Source organism: Pseudorca crassidens, chromosome 6 (genome assembly GCF_039906515.1).
Source record: "Pseudorca crassidens isolate mPseCra1 chromosome 6, mPseCra1.hap1, whole genome shotgun sequence".
Lineage (NCBI taxonomy): Eukaryota > Metazoa > Chordata > Mammalia > Artiodactyla > Delphinidae > Pseudorca > Pseudorca crassidens.
The window spans coordinates 71,450,569-71,472,319 of NC_090301.1; the positions used below are offsets into that span (position 1 = coordinate 71,450,569).

Genomic DNA, 21,751 nt, shown 5'->3' on the forward strand with positions numbered 1-21,751 from the left:
TCTCCCGCTGCGGAGCACAGGCTCCGGACGCGCAGGCTCAGCGGCCATGGCTCACGGGCCCAAGCCGCTCCGCGGCATGTGGTATCTTCCCGGACCGGGGCACGGACCCGTGTCCCCCGCATCGGTAGGCGGACTCTCAACCACTGCGCCACCAGAGAAGCCCAGCACATGATAATTTTAAGCGGAGGATCTATTTGGAAACTTTTGGAGTTAAGTACAAGCTTTCAAAATTTTCATCAGGCTCCTAAATTTCTGTACATATTAAATCAATAGAATTATAAAATTATACAATCCATGAAGAGTCATTTAGGTGCGTTATTAATAACAACCTATCTTTCAGCAGCTGTGAAGAAGCAAGAGTAACAGAAAAGCACTTTGGAGAGAGCATTGTGGGCAGGATTTTTTTTTTTTTTTTGACCCAAGGATGTTTCTTGAAATATACTTTCTAGAAAACATTACAGAACCCGTAATTGAAAACTTGTGGCAGTATTTTGGGGAGACAGGTTTTTCATTATAGCAAAGATACTTGGCATTGAAAAAGACTTAGTTTAGCCTTTCTGCTTATGAAGTGCGTGAACCTCCGTAGTTCCCTCACAAGAGGTATCAGCCTCTGTTGGAACACTCTTCTCCCAAAGTAAATATATATCTCTTGAGTAGTGCTTAAAGCTTGTTTCTGGGGCACTCACTCTGACTGGTAGCATGAGAAGAAGGGTTCAGTGCTACATTAACTGGAGTTAATTGCTAATGCTGAAATGAGCCTAAGGAAGAAACAGTTGAAAGTTGTAAGGATCTGAAGTTAGCAGTTTGTTTTCTGCTTTTCTGCCTATAGCTTTTTGTTTTTATTTTTGGGTTTTGGGGCTTTTTCTTGTCTTATCACATACTGCTTATTGAATTATCCAGCAAGGGGCTTTATCAGTTATCATTATCATCACACTCATTCCCATCCCAGAGGCCTGTGTGACCTAGATAAGTACTTGGCTCTTTTCCTTCAGCTCCTTCAGATCTCTTTTTGTATAGGTCACCTTTACAGTGACGTCTTCCTTGGACACCTTTCTACAACTTCAACCCCAGCCCCCACCCTACAGTCAGGACCTGGCATCTCTTATCTGTGGTTGCTAGCCTCCAAGGTGGCCCCAAAGATTCTTGCTTCCTGGTGTTCATACTCTTCACTGAATAGGGCTGACCTGTATCCTGTATAACCAACAGGACACTGTGGAAATAATGGAGAGTGGCTCCCAAGGCTGGATTGTAAAAGACATTGCACTTCTACCTTGTTCTCATTTGAATCACTTGCTCTTAGGGAAGCCACCTGCCATGTCATAAGGACCCTTGAGCAGCCCTGTGGAGAAGTCCAGATGGTGAGGAACTGAGGCCTTCTACCCACAGCCAGCTCCTACTCACTTGGTGGCCGATCCTCCAGCCCCAGTTCACTTTTCAGATAGATGCAGCCTTGACTGAAACTTTATGAGAGGTGCCAAGCCAAAATCACCCAGCTAAGCAGCTGCTTCTGAATTCCTGATGCAGAGAAATTGTGTGAGATAATAAAGGTTTTTATTGTTTTAAGTTGCTAATTTGTTACATAGCAATAGATTGCTAATGTACTATCTAAATAAAATACCAGGGCTTCCCTGGTGGCGCAGTGGTTGAGAGTCCGCCTGCCGATGCAGGGGACACGGGTTCGTGGCCCGGTCCGGGAAGATCCCACATGCCGCGGAGCGGCTGGGCCCGTGAGCCATGGCTGCTGGGCCTGCATGTCCGGAGCCTGTGCTCCGCAACGGGAGAGGCCACAACAGTGAGAGGTCCGCGTACTGCAAATAATAATAATAATAATACCATCTAACATATTATTTTACCTATTTATCTTGCCTTCATGTATCTGCCTCAACTAGAATATAAGCTCCAGGATGGCAGGATTTTTGTTCCTTTTTATTCACTGTGGAATCCCTAGCACCTAAAACAATTTTCTCACAACAACTCCCTGAGATAGGTACTGTTATCATCCCCATTTTACAAATAGGGAAATTGGAGCACAGTTAAGTAACATACCCGAGGTCATGTAGTCAGAGCCAGACTTTTCTCCATAGCTTAATGTGCTTAATCAGAACCCTGCACTGTCCCATTTCTCTGCAGGCTATCTGTGTTATGTACAAAACTCTATCATAGTTATTATTGGGGGTACAAGTTAGGTTTAAGTTATGATCTCTGTTGTCATGCAGTTAACAGTCCAATTGGGAAAACAGGATAGGTATCAGATAACTACCATACAGAAAAGCAGGATTTGTCTGTGCACGTGAATGTGTGTTGGTCATCAAAGGATAACACAGCCCCTTTTCCAAGAATGGCTTCCTACAGTTCTTATGCATAGGGCCATGGTTTGTTCCGTATTATGCTCACCATCCAAGCCATAAGTAATCAAAATAAGGATAATTTCCTATATCAAAGGCTGACTACCCTAAGCTAGGTAGGGGTACCTAAGGGGTACCTTGTATGTAAGAGCCCTAGGAGGCCTGTTTGCTGGGATAATATCCTCAGATTTCTTATTACCCCATGTATCCTTGCAAAACATCTCTATTATTTGGGGTAACCTGAACAAGTCTTTAGTCTTTATAACCAGAAAAGGCCTCTTACATGTTGTGTAGTGCAAAGTCCTGTAGAAGTTCAGAGGAATCAGAGGTTATGGGAAGGTGAGGGTTGGACATTTCATGGAGAACTGACACATGAGTTGCTACTGATAAAAAGAATATACTTTATAGATGGTTTGGAGATCAGAGTTCATTGTAATTGTAAAGCCTAAGAGCTACAAGTATACAAAGAAATAATATAAATTTCACTTCACTTGGTGTTGATTATATTTTTGTATACTTAATAGACATGCTTTATTCCATTTAAACAGTATTTCAAAAATTATTTTTTTATATTCTTGAGTTATTTATTGTCAGTACAAAATCCTATGTGTAGTTTTGACTAGAAATGATACAAGAGGGCATTTCTTAACCCGTGGTTCAAGACTTCCAGTGTTTCACTTTATTAAGGTGTTTCAGGTGTCCTTACATGTGGTAATGGAGTCTGTTTCCATTTCCATTTGTTTTCAATTCCATAAGGCTAAAGAAAAAGCAACAAAGGGAACCAGAAGAAAATAGAAGAAAAAAGAGTCAAAGTTTGCAATTCAGAGTATGTGCCCTTGTGACTTTCAATTTGAGTTTCATTCTGGAAATGATTGCTTTTCTTTTCTCTCTTACGTCTTAATACATAAAACATCTGGTGGGAGGAGTGTAGGGAGGGAGAGACCTGCTTAGTTCACCCATTCAACAAATATTTGACTCCTTACTAGGTGCCTGTCACTGTGCTTTTTATGGTGTTCCATTCTGCCTGGGATTTCTTTTTCCTTTTCCACATGGTAAACTCATTTGTCCTGCGAATTGCAGCTCAAATATTGTCTCCTTTTTGAAATGGTTCCTTACTCTACAAGTTATTACTTTTTCATCTATAGTCTTACAGCATTTAACCTCTCACACCTTTGTTATTTATATGTGTCTGACTCTCCTATCAGACTGAGCACTTCAAGTGTAGGAACAATTCCCCTTAAATCCTTTTATCCTTACCCCTTAGCACTGACCGTTGTATCTGACACGTGGGAGTTGCTCAGCAAATGATTGTTGGATGGATGATGGTAGCACTTATCGATAACTTGCTTAAAAGTGTGAAAGAGGGAATTCTGCTTCTGGCTATAGTGGAGTGGGATACTAACGCTCCCACTAAGAACAACTGGAAAATCTAAATAAAATTCCATAATAATGGTTTTTGCAGGCATCAGAGAGCTGCTAAGGCAACTCGTTGATGCGAGCCCAATATTCTGTGCACTACTTTTCCCTTTAGGAGAGTTGCCCAAATTTTAAGCAGCTAAAAGCAGAGCAGAGTTTTTGGCATTCTCATGGTGTTAAGGAGACAAAAATTTGAGTTTTTACTTGCCAAAGAGGAGGGACTTTAGCTAATATCCAGGCTTTCAGTTGGAATCCATGGATACTGGGCCTCACAAAGGCTGTAACATCCCCCTCAGGTGGACTCCACCCTTGATTGTATTAAGATAATCTTCAATACTCCAGATGCCTACCAGAATCCTTTCTAGGGGAGAATGACATCCTCTAGAGCCTCTGCAATGTTTTTAACTTTAAATATTAGATACCAGATACTGTGCAATTTTTCCTGCACAGTATCTGGTATTTGATAAAAAAAAAAAACAAAAAAAAACTACCAGGCATAATAAGAAACAGGCCAAAGCGGGGAAAATAAAAACAGACCAACAGGTGCCCCAGAAATTAGAGTTTTCAAAAATGAACTTTAAAATAATCGTAATAGGGACTGCCTTGGTGGCACAGTGGTTAAGACTACACACGCTCCCAATGCAGGCGGCCCGGGTTCGATCCCTGGTCAGGGAACTAGATCCCACATGCATTCTGCAACTAAGGAGCCAGCAAGCTGCAACTAAGGAGCCCATGAGCCACAACTAAGGAGCCCATGTGCCACAACTAAGGAGCCCGCCTGTGCAATCAAATAAATAATAAAATAAAAATTAAAGAAATAAAAAAAAAATCGTAATAAGTTCGAGAATGTTTATAAGATTGAGAATTTCACCAGAGACTCAGAATCTATAAAAATACAAACAAGCTGAAATTCTGTAACTGAAAAATAGCTGACATTATGAACTCAGTAGATGGGTTTAATAGCAGATTTGTTAAAACTGAAGAGTAGATTAGTAAACCAGAAAGAACAAGATTATGATATGGAGAGCCAAAAGTATTAAAAATAGAAAAGAGCAAAGTGAACATATTGGACATGGTAAGAAATCTAACATATATGTATTTTGAGTCCCAGAAAGGGAGGAGAAAGAAAATGGAGGAGAAGCATTATTTGAAGTGATGATGGCCAAGAACTTTCCAAAAGTGAACAGTGAAAATAAACCCACAGATTCAATAACTGCATTACATTATTACCAGGATTAAAAAAAAAAATACTAGGCATACCACTGTCAAACTACTAAAAACCGAAGACGACAAAGAAAATCTTGAAAGCAGCCATCAAAGAGTAACAATCAGACTAATACCTGATTTCTCAATAGGAATGATGGAAGCCAAAACAATAAAATTATATACATCTTCAATGAAAGATAAGCTGCCATTCTAGAATTTTGTACTTGCAAAAATAGCCTTCAAACAGGAAGGCAGTATAAAGACATTTACAGAAAATCAAGAGTTGAGGGAATTTGTAATAGACCTACCATTAAAGGGGTTTATTCAGGCAAACAGAAAATTATTACAATTAGTAATACAGAAATGTAAGAAGGAATGAAAAGCAACAGAGAAGGTAAATATGTGTTTAAAACTAAATGAACATTGACCGTGCAAAATAGTAATAACAATAACACAAAGGAAGAGAAGTTAAATTACTGTAAGATCCTAGTGCTGTCTAGGAAATGGTAAAAGTACTCATTTATTTTAGGTACTAATAAATCAAGGTTGCATGCTGTAATTTTCAGGGTACCCACTATAGAAATAAAATTAAAGAATGTGTAATTAATAAGCTAAAAGAAAAATGGAATATAACATTGTTTAATAATCCAAAAAGAAGACAACAAAGGGGGAAAAAAGAACATAAAACAGGTAGGACAAATAGAAAATGAATAGTAAGATGGTAGATATACACTCAAATACATCAATAACTATGTTAAATATTAATGGAAATACTCAAAAGACAAAGATTATCAAACTGGGTTTTTTGTTTTTTTTTAAACCTACTTGTTTAAAAGGATTATAACCACCTTGGAAAAGTGTTTGGCAGTATCTGTCAGAGCTGGACACATGTACACTCTATGGCCCAGCAATCTACTTCTAGAAATATACCCACAAGAAAGCATGCATATGTGCACCAAAACATGTGCAGAGGATGTTTATAGCATCATATATTGTCATGGCCACGAACTAGAAACTACCCAAACATTCATCAACAGAATGAATAAAGTCATACAATACTATATAGCAATGAGAAAGAACCTACAGCTACATGCTACAACATAAATAAATCTCATAAAAGTAATGTTTATCAAAAGAAACCAGACACTAAAGAGTACATACTGTATGTGTTCATTACTATAGAGTTCAAAAACTGACAGAACTAATCTGTGGTGTTAGAAGTTAGGTGTGATTACCTTTGGAAGTGAGTGGACCAAACGGGTTTGGTTAATGGTCTGTTTCTTCATCTCACCGATGATTACATGGGTATGTTCGTTCTATGCAGATTCACCAAGATAGGTATGTATGATTTGCACATTGTATATTGTATTTCAGTAAAAAGTTTAATTTTTAAAAAGTATAGTCTCTCGGTATCTTCAGGGGACTGGTACCAGGACCCTCTGTGGATATCAAAATCCGAGGATGCTCAAGTACTTTATATAAAGTGGCGTAGTACAGTCGGTGCTCTGTATCCGAGGGTTCCACATCCACAGATACCGAGGGCCAAGTGTACCAGTAACGGTGTTAGAACTGGCAGCAAGGTCAATCCAGTTCTATTCCAGGGTATAAGAAAACAGCATGCTTCTAGAAGGAAAAGATGAATACACTGCAAAGGGAGTGTTTGAGGATGCTGAAGGGATGATAAATTAAGCCATTTAAGGATGTAGAGATAGGATTCATTCATTCATTTAGCAAAATATTTTGGTCCCTATTATAGTCCAAGGAGCTATCTGAGGTGTTGGGGATTCAAAAATAAGGCTCGGCCCCTATTTTCAGAGAGGTCACTGTCTCTAGAGAAGGGTGCCGAGGATGGTAGAGTTAATAAAAGCTACAATATATTGAGCACCTTCCTTGTACTAGGCGCTGTGCTGTGCAGTTTTGTTGCTTCTTAATGTTCACAACAACAGTCCAATGAGGTCGTTATCCCTTTTTGCCTGAGGAAATACAGGAAATAAGTTGTCCAAGGTCTCACCACCAAGATAAAAATACAGGTCTGTCTGACTTCAAAGTTGTGTTCCTTCTGCTACTTTCCGTGGCCATTGTATGGTGAGTTCGAAGAGAAAGAACTATGTGATGAAATTACAAGCAGAAGTTAAAATACATTACAGTGGTGGTGTCTTAGAGAAAGTGGTGTAGATAGATGGCCTGAATCTCAAAGGATGAGCAGTGGGTAATGTTGATGGTCTGGAAGTGGAAACGGAGGAATAAAAGTCTTTTCTTCTGAAAAGAAGGCAGCAGAGGTGTATGGAGAAACTGAGATGGCTGAGTACTCTTTCTCAGGAAGAGGATCTAAGGGTTTGCTCCACATACAGACTTTCAACCAAGCACCTTGTTTTCAGGCCCTTCCTGAGCCTTCTTCCTACAAAACGCCTTTCCAATTCCTGAACTTTTCTAGACTTCCTTGCTATTTTAAAATTTAATTTAATTTTACTTTATTTATTTTAATTTTTATTGGAGTATAGTTGATTTACAATGTTGTTAGTTTGTTAGTTATGTTAGTTTCAGGTGTACAGCAAAGAGAATCAGTTATACATATACATATATCCACTCCTTTTTTGATTCTTTTCCCATATAGGCCATTACAGAGTATTGAGTAGAGTTCTGTGTTATACAGTAGGTCCTTATTAGTTATCTGTTTTATATATAGTAGTGTATATATATGTCAATCCCAATCTTCCAATTTACCCCTCCCCGCCATTACCCCCTGGTAACAGTAAGTTTATTTTCTATATCTGTAACTCTATTTGTTGTGTAGATAAGTTCATTTGTACCCTTTTTTTAGATTCCACATATAAGTGATACATGATATTTTAGACTTCCTTGCTTTTTAAACATTGGAATCATACTGCAGATATATTTTTATAGTGAGATTTTTAAAAATTAATGGTTTACTGTGAGCATTTTCCCAAAGCAAAGTGCTTGTTGTTGAAACATCCCTCTCCAACTTTAAGCCACCATAATGGGAAAGTTCTAGATTCCTACCCGAGTTCAAACCAAGGTAGTCACACGTGTAAGACAAGAATTTATAAACAGCAGGAAGGAAAAAAAAAAAAAAAGAACCTATATACAAAATAAATTGTATCTTGGGATGCCTACCCTCAGGCTAGTACATCTTGGATGGTTTAAATGTAGCAGTATGAGGCCAGAGAAAAACTCATGACTCACAAATTGAGATAATTTTAAGTAGCCCATTGTATTAATTAGGTTATTGATTCAGCTGCTATAACAATGACCTGAATTATCAATGGCTTAACAGGAGCGAAGTTTATTTTCTCTCTCTTTACAACCTGAGTGTGATATGTTGGCTTCACTTAGGATCCTTTTATCTTGTTGCTGTTATTCCTAGGCTGTTTCCATTGTTTACACAATTGATTGAAGATACCTCGCTACATTTTAGCCAGAGGGAAAGAGGAAATGTGGTCCAGGGAGCACACTCTTTCCTTTTAAAGGCATATTTTTGCACATTTCACTTCTGCTCACACTTCATTATCCAGAAGCCACCAGAAAACTGGGAGATAGTGTAGCTTGGTGGCCTGTAGTCTGTGCTGTATACGAAGCTGAGGACAAGTACTGGAGACAACGAATGGGCTCGGCCATATTCTGAGCTTAGTGAGATGGAGGTTGTTGAATTTAGACTAACATAGCTGATGGTTCAATTCTGATCTTTGTGGTAAGCCATTCTTCTGCTTGTTTATATTAAAATTGTAATTCAGGGAGTTCCCTGGCGCTAGGTCTAGTGGTTAGGATTTGGTGATTTCATTGCTGTGGTCTGGGTTCAATCCCTGGTCGAGGAACTGAGATCCCGCAAAAATAAAACCAGGTAAAAAGTGATTTTCCCTGTACAGACCTAAGAGAATATGGAAGGTTAATGCCTTAATGTTCCTTTATTCACTGGAATTCAATAACATCTTCACATCCTTTCTCCATTCTGGCCAGTGAAATCAAGGTCTTAACAGGCCTACTTTTGCTTCTAATGCTAACTAGTGAAATTCCAGAGGCAAGGCTGAAAAATACACATCTTTATAATGAATAACACCAAAAGATAGAGATGAAGGAGATGACCCTCTACAGCAAGAGAGGAAGAAGTATGGTTCTGTTTCATAAAACTAGTTCAAAGAATCTGCTTTGATGAAGTGTTAAATTAAAACGTTCATAAAAATATCAATCTTGTTTTCTTGTGCAATAGGAAAACTTATCTGAATATTCATAATCTAGCAACTTCTTTTCTTCTCTGTTCTTGAAAGTATATTTTGAACAAAAAGATCTTGTAAGACTCTTACGACTTTTGAAATTGAATTGTTACTATATACTGCAAAGATAACCTTGAAAGAGAACTTGTAATTCTGATTGGTTTTCTTCCTTGATAGTTTATTGCCTTGGTTATTAGCATATGTAATATGCTATAATTTACATGTCTGAACTACTAAACACCTAAAGACTTGTAACTTTGCTCTGTCAAATCAGAAGGGAATCAGTGGCGCATTTTCCTTTTCCCACATGTACAATGGTGAAAAAGAAATTCCTATCACGCTAGTCAATTTCTTATTTTAACAAAGACCAAGAGCCTTATGGCTAAATTAACAAGGGAAATTGCCATTCTTTTTCTTTTGTGAAAATTTAATATCTAATATCTTTATCTTTAGGAATTCATGAAATTAAAGTTATTTAATAGCGTATCTCTTTTTCTACATAGACTGCCCTTCATCCACCTGGGTTCAGTTCCAAGACAGTTGTTACATTTTTCTTCAAGAAGCCATCAAAGTAGAAAGCATAGAGGATGTCAGAAATCAGTGTACTGACCATGGTAAGGAGCTTTTTCTGTTTTGCTTTTTCACAGATCAGTAAAGAGTGTTCACTAATTTCTTTAAAAAATAGTTTTGTCGTATCTCACTTTTACCTTGGTCCTTGTAATAAATGGACAGCTTTTATTCTATAATACACAAGACACAAACAGTGGAATTGGGGTATACCCTTGAGCTGGAAGACAGTTGTTGGACCACACTGCCCAAAGCAGAGTGACAGAACCTTAGCAAGAGCAGGGTGTATTTAATGTAAGTACTCTGTGTCAGGCACTGTTCTTAAGCACATAATATACTTTAACTGGCTTTAATTATTACAGCAAACCTATCAGGTAGTAAATTATTAGCCTCCTTTTATCAAGAGAATAAAACTAGTTATTTGTTAGAGGTCACACAGGAAATCATTGGCACAGCCAGGATTCAAACCAGGGACTGTCTGATTTTAGGACCTGCATTCTTAATCACTCTTATTCTGCCCTGAAAGTACTGTTTCAGGCATGCAGTGGGGGCAGAAGTTAGTTTACATGGGACTGTGACGTGAGACGGTGGTAAAGAAGCATACCATTAAATAAAAATTAAAAAAAGGCTATGTATTTGCTACATGATATGCTCAGTATTCTCTGGGAAATATAACTTCACATTTTGAAATCTTTTAAATAAAAATGTCATTTTAAAAAAGGTGTGCTTGGGTGCTCGTTATATATTTGGCTGTTTGGCCCAAAGTGCATCCTTGTTGTTAAGCCTCTTATTGTGATACTTGTCAGCTCAAACGAAAACGATGGTGTGAGTTACCATGTTTTTCCACTGAGATATCTATGATGATGAGATGAGAGTCCTTGATTATTTAAAGGTACTTTTTATCACTGTTTGAGATCTAAAAATCTCTTATTTCATTAAATTTTGTCTTAAGCATATTCATAACACCAGCATTTAAAAATGTGCTTTACTGGGACTTCCCTGGATGTCCAGTGGTTAAGACTCTGCGCTCCCAATGCCGGGGGCATGGGTTCCATCCCTGATTGGGGAACTAAGATCCCGCATGCCACAGGGCATGGCCAAAAAATACATAAATAAAAAATAAAAATAAAAATGCCATTTATCTATTTTCTGACAACCCACCAATTAACATTTTGGAAGAATATCAAATTGCTTTAATTAAAATCATATTCACTTATTATAGAAGGAATAAATGTAAGCAAAGGAGTTTTAAATCCTACGAAGTGCCACGTACTACTCAGTACGTATTTTCCTTACTTGCTAAATGGTGTTGAACATTGGCTCTTTGAAAACAAGACATTTCCGACATGCTAATATGGTTTCACTCCAAGGAAATGGAGTAATAGGAATTTTGCTGGTCTTCCAAGATTTTTATTTATATATATATGTATGTATGTATGGCTGTGTTGGGTCTCTGTTGCTGCGCGCGGGCTCTCTCTAGTTGCAGCAAGCAGGAGCCACTCTTCATTGCGGTGGCTTCTCTTGTTGTGGAGCACAGGCTCCAGGCGCGTGGGCTTCAGTAGTCGTGGCACATGGGCTCAGTAGTTGCGGCTCGCGGGCTCTAGAGCACAGGCTCAGTAGTTGTGGCGCACGGGCTTAGTTGCTCCGCGGCATGTGGAATCTTCCCAGGCCAGGGCTTGAAACCGTGTCCCCTGCATTGGCAGGTGGATTCTTAACCACTGCGCCACCAGGGAAGTCCACAAGATTTTTTTAAAGGGTGTTTCCCCAACAACTATTTTCTATCTCTTTTTTAAAAACCATTTATGTCAGGTATACTTGGACATAAACACAGATTTCAATAAACAAATTACATTGGAGGCTCAGAGCCAAGAAAAGACATGTTCCTGTACTCCTATTAGTTTGTATGAACCACAAGGTCAGATTTCGTCGTCCAGCTTTAATACTTAATTTCAGCAGTTAAGCAACTGCATACTCTACAGAGGCATAGTTAATATTTGTTGACTGACTTCCTCTACAACTAAACTGTAGTTAATTGTATTTGCTAATTTTTTTTTTAGAAAAAAGCAAAATGAAATTGAAAACACCCAGCAACTTTGAGGCCTAATTTTTGATTATTTGAAGTCCATTAACTCTACTTGTTCAAGTAGAGTAGCCACTTAGGAATTTTAAATCGTTGTATATAAATTTGCTTATAAAGTTTATCTTGTGTCTAAAGAAAAATGTCTTTTTTCCCAGTTAAATATTTATAAATTCAGTTTGTCTTACTGATTTGATTTTTTTAAATTTCTCATACATTTCTGATAATCTCATCATTTATTTGATCATCCTCTACATTTGCTTCCACTCTGGAAATATCCATTTCATTGATGAATCAGAAAATTAGCTAAAATTGGTTAATATTACCATTACTTTTTTTGGCTAGGGTGGTGCTTTGGTTTAGAACAGTAGGTGGACATGAATTCAGTGTTTGCTATATATGAAGAAGGAAAAGCATAAGGAATACTAGGACATTTACATTTGGATTTATAAAATCTTCACAGGTATACAAAATCCTATCTTAAACCTATAATTAGGGGTATAGAAAATAGGTGACTTGTTACCTTTTGGACTGCTGAGAGCTATATTTAGAAATATTCCCAGTGCTTTGTGGTAATTTACTTGATGTTACTTGTACTTATTTTGGGTACTGTTACTGTTCATCTAGGAAAATAATTGTGAGAGGCTAAAATTTTTCTTATTTTGCAACATTTACCTTTGATTTAGATATTTTCATTATAATAGAACAAATAAATATTTCCAGTCTTTCCTTTTTGTGATCTGTGTATGAGCTATGTCACTAACCATAAAAAGAATTAAAGACCCAAATTACATCTCAGCAGGTAGCATCACTGGTAATGCATTGTAAAAAAAAAAATTCGCTTGAGCACATGTGTTCTTCAGGGATTTATGCTATCATTTGTTAAAGAAAATTAAAGTGTGTCTTTTTTCCTGACATATTAATTTAAGTTTATACAGTATTTACTTAAATTGCAATGTTAAAAATCATTCAAGTTCCATTGGCTGACACAAGGTCAGAGAAAGGAATGAAAATCTCATCTCTGAACACCTAAGCCTAAACTCTAACCTAGTTAAATATTTCCCTTGAGGATTTTTCTAAAATGGCATTTTGGTTACATTTCACAGCTAAGTACAAGTAAGTATGAGGGTAAAACAGACTAAAAGTCTGTATGACATTTAACAGGAGGTGATAGCAGCTAGAACTGATAAGAAAACCATAATAGAATTTTTGAAAATGGAGCTATGACTGAGAGAGAGAACCTTGCTGAATTCTAACTTTGGATTAAAGTATTAAGTATTTTAGAGGCTTCCCTGGTGGCGCAGTGGTTGAGAGTCCACCTGCTGGTGCAGGGGACACGGGTTCGTGCCCCGGTCCGGGAGAATCCCACATGCCGCGGAGCATCTGGGCCCGTGAGCCATGACTGCTGGGCCTGCACGTCTGGAGCCTGTGCTCCACAACGGGAGGGGCCGTGGCAGTGCGAGGCCCGCGTACCACACACACACAAAAAAAAAGTATTAAGTATTTTAAAGGTCAGTCTTATTTTTTCTTTTCTTTTAAAAGTTCTTAATTACACGATTAGTTCACAGTCGCTATATAGAAAAGCACATATGCAAATATTTTAAAAATAAAATTACCCTAAATTGTACCATCCTAAGGAAATGTAATGACTATTAACATTTTGGTGAGTATCCTTCTAGACTTCCAACCCCTCAGGCAGATATATTTTAATAAATATTTGATATATATGTATATATACATGTATATATGTATACATGTATATACTATATGTACATATATATTTCCATAATCTACATTTTCCCTTAAACATATTTTTCCATGGCAGTAAATATAGAATGCATATTTCCTAATAACTGTACACTATTCCTCTATATAGATATGCCGTAATTGATTTAATCCTCTAATATTGGTTATTAAATTATTTCCAGTCTTCCAGTGTTGTAAATGTGATGATCATCAATGATTGTGCCTATCTGAGCAGAGCCAATGATTGCCTTGCATACATCTTGCCAAATTGTCTCCAAAAAGGTTTTACTAATTTTTACTCCAACTAACCACTTATGAGTTCCTATTTTTCTACACCCTAAGCCGGCACAGTTTAATTGGCACGTCTGAAACTCTTATTTTCATTCTTTTACCAGTGAAACTGCATTTTTCACACACTTGTGTTACATTTCCTTTCGTGAGGGTGAATTGTCTTTTTTTTTTAATTGAAGTATAGTCGATGTACAATACTAAGTAAGTTACAAGTTGAACAATATAGTGATTCACAATTTTTAAAGGTTTTACTCCATCTTTGGTTACTATAAAATATTGGCTATATTCCAGTGTTGTACAATATATCCTTGTAGCTTATTTTATGCATAATAGTACTTCTTAATCCCCACCCCTATGTTGCCCCCTTCCCCCATCCCTCTCCCCACTGGTAAGCACTAGTTTGTTTTCTATACGTGTCTACTGCCTTTTTAACAGTCTGAGACCAATTTTTTTTTTCTTCTGTTAAGGTGTTTGCCTGTTATTTTTTATTCATAACAGAGCTTTAGTCTGCCCAGTTTTTCTTCTTTAACAGTATGGTTTGTTTGGGGGAGATTTTAGGTCCTGTAGTTTTCTTTTCCCCTGTAGTTAAATTTATTTTTTAAGCCTCTTTTAAAAGATGTGAAAGTAATTGCCTAATACAAATTTTTCTTACCACGTCATGACCTAATGGTTCTTTCTCGTCTCCATATATCTGTTAATTACCAAAAAGTTACTGATTTTAGAGTGGTGTCATAAATACAATGGCCTATTATTTAAGTTTCCTATAATTTCTCAGTGTGTTCCCTGGATCGGCAGCATCAGTGTCACCTGGGAACCGGTTAGGAATGTAAATTCTCAGGCCCCATGTTACTCCAGCTAAATCAGAAGCTCTGGGTGTAGGAGCCAACATTGTTTTAACAAGCCCTCCATGTGATTCTGGTGCACACTAAAGTTGGAGAGCCACTGATCCAAGGCAGTATTCTCAAGTTTTCGGAAGTTTTTGTTAAGTCAGGATGATTTTGGAAGAATGTAATTTAATAACAGGAAAGACTTCCTCATCTCTCCATGTAGTACCTGGATTAGTCGTAGTACCCAAAGCTTCCAAGATAACTTTAAAAATGTTTAGGATCAAACTAACACACCATTGTAAAGCAATTATACCCCAATAAAGATGTTAAAAAAAAAATGTTTAGGATCAATGACTTCTCCTTGGAAAATTATGAAAATTTTAACTTCTAAAATTACTGAGACTGGAAAGTCATGTTTCTTAGAAACATTTTGATGTTTATTCCTCACTTAGCTGAGTACAGCTGAAAGGATGTATTTTTCCCAGGGGTTAGATGTACCTTCCCCACCAGATTTCTGGTTGCTTTTAGGCTCTGATGTCATCATTCATTCTTCACTTGCAAAAACATGCAATATCATGAGAGAAACGAACTCCATTAGCGTTTTCTCCTAAGTGTTATCCAGTTAAGACAGTGGAATGATTTTTTTTAATTTGCAAGAGAATCTTTGTTGGGTAAAGAAACAAGATTAAATATATCTGGGAAAAGTGAAGTTATTGCTAATATTTTATAGGCTGCTATGTAGCTTTTAGATTGAAAGGCTAGAAAATGTGAGACATAAAATGTATGTGGCTGCTGCTCCTTACTCAAACCAGGTGAGACAGTACTAGGAAATATCAGCTATCCAATGAGAACAAGGACCAAGGACCTCCTTTATCACTTTCCCTAACCAGGACTTCCCTAAGGGCGACCACAGAGGAAAATATGGGAAGGCATAGGCTTCAGGCAGCAGGCACATGGCCAGTTAAGTGAGGCCGGTCAGAGACCGCTTGTTACTTGAACTTCACTAGGTCTTGGGACTGTTCTGGCAAGTTGCCCTGGTAGTTTTCAGCTCTCCTGAGTGTGGTCAGAGCTACTCCTCCCTATAATTGTGAACTGAGGGCAGGAGGGGCCATGATTGCTAGAGGAAGGGGCAGTGAAAAGTTGAGATGCAGGAAGTGTGTTCTACTGCTCCAGCCTTCCCATGATGTTTTCTTTCCGTGTTGTTTACGAGATTAGTTACTAACCCTAAGTGAATGAAATAAAAAGTATGATTCTGTTCAGTTTATCACATTATCATTTTACTTTTCTCATGAGTATATCGTCTCTTCAGAAATGTGCATGTCTTTTTCAAGCTTAATTTTTTAAAAGGATGTAAAATATAATGTATTATAATAATGTATAATTTGTATATACTTCATGTGATTTTCATTGATTTGGGGAACATGCTGATTTCTTCTCCCTAAAATAATTTCAGGAGCAGACATGATAAGCATACATAATGAAGAAGAAAACGCTTTTATACTGGATACTTTGCAAAAGCAATGGAAAGGCCCAGATGATATCCTATTAGGCATGTTTTTTGACACAGATGGTAAGTGATATTTATACTTAAATTGTTTCTTACATTTTTTTCTTAATGTTAGTAAAACTGATAACTTTCTTTTAGATTCTTCAATTCTGTAGTTCGCTATTTCCTGTGGTTTCCAGGGACTGTATTTTCAGTATGCACCCATGTACCACAGCTTTGCCCTGAGCAGCTCAATGTGTGTCACATATGAAAGTTAAAGTTGATTCTTTCATCTGGATTAAAATATGGTTCTAGACTCAGTATTTCTGTAATATGGTAGGGTAATAAAAATTGGTACTAGTGTCAACAATAGGATAAAGATAGACAACTGTCAGGGTAATACTATGTAAATGTATTTACTGTCACTGTTGAAAATAGAAAGTACATAATTTTCAAAATGAAATGAAATTACTAAGGTTACCATTAACATTTTAACTATTTTCTTGACTATTTCTTCATGAAAATTATATATATATTTTAATCACAAATGGGATCTTCTTCAGAACCTTTTTGAACCAGTATCTTTTGCCTGTGTACAGGATATATTCCTCCTTCTAATTTAAATCCTACAATCAGAAGTTTAGACCAGACATATCTTAGTAACTTCCTACCTTTAAAACTAGACCCAGGAAATCCCTGGTGTCCAGTGGTTAGGACTCCATGCTTTCACTGCTGAGGGCCCGGGTTCGATCCCTGGTTAGGGAACTAAGATCCCACAAGCCATGAGGCGTGGTCAAAGAGTTAAAAAAAAATAAAGCTAGACCCTTTCTTTGACTTTCTTTTAACACATTTTATACTGTCATAACGTTAAAAATTTTCCTTAACTGACAGATGACAGCTTCAAGTGGTTTGACAAGTCAAATATGACATTTGTTAAGTGGTCAGACCAAGAAGATGGCAAGGATCTAGTTGACACCTGTGCCTTTTTGCACACCAAGACAGGTGATTGGAAAAAAGGAAATTGTGAAGTTTCTTCTGTGGAAGGAACCCTTTGTAAAGCAGCTAGTAAGTATAATTGAAGGCTTTTTTCCATTCTAAGAGAGGTGGGGAAAATAGGACTGGTTTTAAAATAATTTTCTTTGTGATGTGTGCCTCAATATAAAGAGGAAGTAAGACTTCAGAAGATACTGGGTTGGTGTGCTCCCAAGACTCTTGGAAGTCAAATATGTAATCCTATTACATTTCAGAGGTAGGGCCAGATCATGTGAACCAGGCATACTTTTATTCTATCTGCTTATTCTTAGAGCTTCTAAGAAGTCAAAAATTTCTTATGTTGTTCAAAGGAATTATAATAGCCTCTTTGTGATTTGGTTAAACAGTGGAAGTGGTGAAAAATAATCATGGCTGATTCCAGAATTCTAATGTTAGTGTAAAAAGAATTTGATTCAAGGACATCTTTGATTAGGCCAAGAAAAATTGCATCATAGTTTATAATTTACTCTGGATTAAAGTATAAGTTTTCTTCTCTCACATCACAGTGCTTTCTAATGAACAAAATTATCCTGTCCCAAAATATTTTCATATTATTGTTAAACATTAGTTCTTTTATGTTGTAGAAAGAATTGTTTTCTCACTAAAGACATTTAAATTTCAAAATACAATTTTGGGTTGCTTGAAACAAGACAGAAACAGACATTTCCCGCATTGCATCCTTAATATTCCCCCCTTCTACTCCAACTGCAAACCAAAACTGTACATCTGCCTCCGATTATTTCCTTTCTTTACATCTGGAACTACATACAATTTTTTTTTTTTTAAACTTGCCTCAGCAGGGTTTTTGACTAATCAGTCACACTTTTATAGTAGTAGCATTTGACTTCCAATATTTGTTGGATTTTTAGAAAGTTGGTTCTTTTCATATACTATGCCTCAGGGCACCATTATATAAGCCAAATTTTTAATTAAACTATAACTTCAATACATCAGAAATAGTGAGCAAGTCTGTACTACCAAGGTAAGGTCACAATTGTATACTTTTACTGTTTCTACAGACTTTCCAACCCAAATCCTCTTATTTCCCTCACTTCATCACACTGTCTTTTTCTTGAGTTCCCTTATTCTTTTTCCACCAACTGAGCTAATGAGTTTTTACCTCTCTACATCCTTTTTTAAAAAAACTGAGTTCAAAACAGATAATACAGACACATGACCAAGCAACAGAAATATGGGTAATACTAAGCTATTAAAGGGTTCGTTTTAAACTACTTTGAAAGTGTTTAGAAGCATTCTTAGAATAAGGCATACTTAAATTAATTATGATTTTCTTTTGTATTCTAGTCCCATATGAAAAGAAATATTTATCAGGTAAGTATGGTCTTTTGTTAAATTTTTCCCACAAGAAAGAATATATTAAGATTCTAGCATATTAAAGTAGTACTGAAGACCTCTTTAATTATATGACAGTGTAAAGCAGAACAACTTTTATAAGAATACAGAAAGACTTGACACTTTAAATATATCTGCAAGTTACGTATGAAATGAACATTTTTTTAAAACCAAATTCTATCTCCTCATTGCTCCATTATCTGTTTTTGTGGAAAATGACTGCATCTTTTGTTAAAAAAAATTTTTCTTATAGTTGTAATTACAGTTCATGAAGAATCTGTCTTAGGGCTTACTAAATGTATTTTTTGGGAAAGGAACAGGTAATATATTTACATGGTTCCAAAAGCAAAACTATATAAGGCAAACACTGAAAACTCTGTCTCCTTCCATCCTATTCTACCTGAACCCTTATTGGGCACTAATTCAGTTTCTTCTTTAAATGTCTAGTGTTTCTTTTGCCAACATAAACAAATTAAGAGATATGACTTACTTTTTTATTCACTAAATATCTCTCCATATCATTACCTATAGATAAATCTTCATTCTTTTTTACAACTGTATACTCTTCCATTGTATAGATACATTCAATTATTTACCAACTCCAGACCCCTATTGGGTTGTTTCCAAACATTTGCTATTATTACAGTGCTGCAAGGAATGAATCACCTTGCACAAAAACATGTTTATCTTAGATTCCCTGAAATATAACTGCCGTATTGAACATGAATATATAACTTTGATCAATACTGATAGTTTCAGAGAAATTGTACCATTTTGCATCCCCAAAAATAATGTGTGAATGCCAGTTATGAAATTTTTGCAAATTGTGTAGCAGTTTTTAACCTCCATATTTTTGATGTGTAATTAACTGAGGATAAAATGCACAATCTTAAATGTACACCTTGGTGGTTGCTTATGTATAAACCTGTATAACCACCACTCAAATCGAGATAGAACATTTCCATCACACCACAAAATTCCCGCATGCCCCTCCCAATAAATGCCCACCCTACCAGCATCCACCCCACAGGCAACCACTTTTGCTTTCTATCATCTTAGGTTAGAGTTGTTTGCTCTTGAACTTCACATAAATGTAACTTTTTCAGTCAGAATATTTTGATTCATCAGTGCTGCACATATATATTGTACTTTTTCTATTGCTGCATACTACTTTATAAACACACCATAATTTGTCCATTCTCCTGTTTATGGATACTTGATCATTATTAGTCTGGCATGAATGTGATCGTACTATGAACATTCTCATACTCTTTTTTTTGGACCTTTGTTCTCATTTTCCTTGAAACAGCCATAGGGTAGCTAATAATGTTTAGCATTATTAGAAATAATTTTTCAAAGTGGTTGAACCATGTTAACATTCCTGCTGACAAGTTCCATTTGCTCTACGTCCATCCGATGATGGTCTTGTCAAATTTTAGCCATTCAGATGGGTATGTAGGGTGATCTTATTTTTATTTTTTTGCGGTACGCGGGCCTCTCCCGTTGCGGAGCGCAGGCTCAGCGGCCATGGCTCACGGGCCCAGCTGCTCCGCAGCATGTGCGATCTTCCCGGACCGGGGCACGAACCCGTGTCCCCTGCATCGGCAGGCGGACTCTCAACCACTGCACCGCCAGGGAAGTCCGAGTGATCTTATTTTAATTTCCCTGATGAAAAATGAAGTTGAGCACCTTCACACATTTATTAGCCATTTGGATATCTTCTTTTATAAAATGCCTATTCTTTTGCCCTTATTTTTTCCTTAATATCATGATTACTCAGTTTGGAGCTTGCTATGACAGAAGAGGAGGAAAGGAGTGTTTATGGGTTCACTGGGTTCATGTGTATATAGGAGAGTTAAATCCTCACTCTTCTATAAGATGAATATAACATCTAAAAAAAAATCAAGCAAAGCACCACCTCACACTCATTAAGTTGGCTATCAAAAAGAAAAAAGAAAGGGAAGAAAGGGAGAAAGAAAGGGAGAGAGAGAAAGAGAAAAAAGAGAGAAAGGGAGGGAGGGAGGAAGGAAAGAAAAGAAAGAAAACAGAGGGACTTCCTGGTGGTCCAGTGGTTAAAACTCTGTGCTTCCACTGCAGGGGGCATGGGTTTAATCCCTGGTTGGGGAACTAAGATCTCACATGCTGCACGGTGCAGCCAAAACCAAACCAAACCAAGCCAAAAAAAAAAAAAGAAAACAAAATAACGAGTGTTGACAAGAATGTGGAGACCGTGGAACCTCTGTGCACTACTGATGGGAATGTAAAATGGTGCATCCGCCGTGGAAACAGTACAGGAGCTTCCCCCCAAAATTTGGCATAGAATTACCATATGATCCAGTATATACCCAAAAGATGTGAAAACAGGGACTTGAACAGAATTTAAACAACCACGTTTATAGCAGTATTATTCTCAGTAGCCAGAAAGGTGGAACCAAATCAAGTGTCCATCTACAGATGAATGGGTAAGTAAAACATGGTATATACATAGTATGAATATTATTCAGCCTTAAAAAGGCAATTCTGACACATGCTACAACATGCATGAACCTGGAGGACACTAGGCTAAGTGAAATAAGCCAGTCACAAAAGGACAAATACTGTATGGCTCTAATTATTTGAGGTACCTGGAGTAGTCAGCCTCAGAGACAGAAGGTAGAATGGTGGTTGCCGGGGAGAGGGGGGAATGGGGACTTAATATTTAATAACAGTTTTCAGGTTTGCAAGATGAAAGTTCTATAGTTGAATGGTTGTGACACAGCACAACAATGTAAATGTACTTAATGCTACTGAACTGCACACTTTAAAATGGTTAAGATGGTAAATTTTGTTATGCATATTTTACAATTAAAAAAAATTTTTTAAATCAGAGAGCAGTATAAGCATGCATGGAGGCAAATAACAGAAGTAACAAGAGTGGCTGCTTTGAAGAATGGTAATTAAGGGTGAGTAGTAGTAGGGCAGGAAGAACACAGTATTATCATTACATACCCTGTAGAACTATGAATTTTAAGCTATGCACATGTATACTCTGGATAACATAAAATGATATATGCAAACAGAAATATATGGTGAAACCTTCAGTGTGGATAATTTCCATTTTAGGATCTTAAAGTAGACTGGAGACCTGCAAAGTTTATTTCAAATTTTGAAGTATGGCAATTATTCAAGCTAAGAAA

At 37.0% G+C, this 21,751-nt stretch overlaps 1 protein-coding gene across 3 annotated transcripts in view; it reads left to right on the forward strand.

Annotated features, from left to right (window-relative positions):
* The window catches only part of LOC137226615 (CD302 antigen), a 131,501-nt gene that overhangs the window by 106,794 nt on the left and 2,956 nt on the right, over window positions 1-21,751 (forward strand). For 2 of the 3 annotated variants that reach the window (XM_067741810.1, XM_067741808.1), the window contains 4 exons: window positions 9,700-9,810; window positions 16,158-16,274; window positions 17,082-17,255; window positions 18,528-18,554. In XM_067741810.1, the coding sequence (XP_067597911.1) occupies window positions 9,700-9,810; window positions 16,158-16,274; window positions 17,082-17,255; window positions 18,528-18,554 (429 nt within the window). The remainder of the gene's footprint in view (window positions 1-9,699; window positions 9,811-16,157; window positions 16,275-17,081; window positions 17,256-18,527; window positions 18,555-21,751) is intronic. The other variant, XM_067741809.1, reaches the window with a different exon arrangement.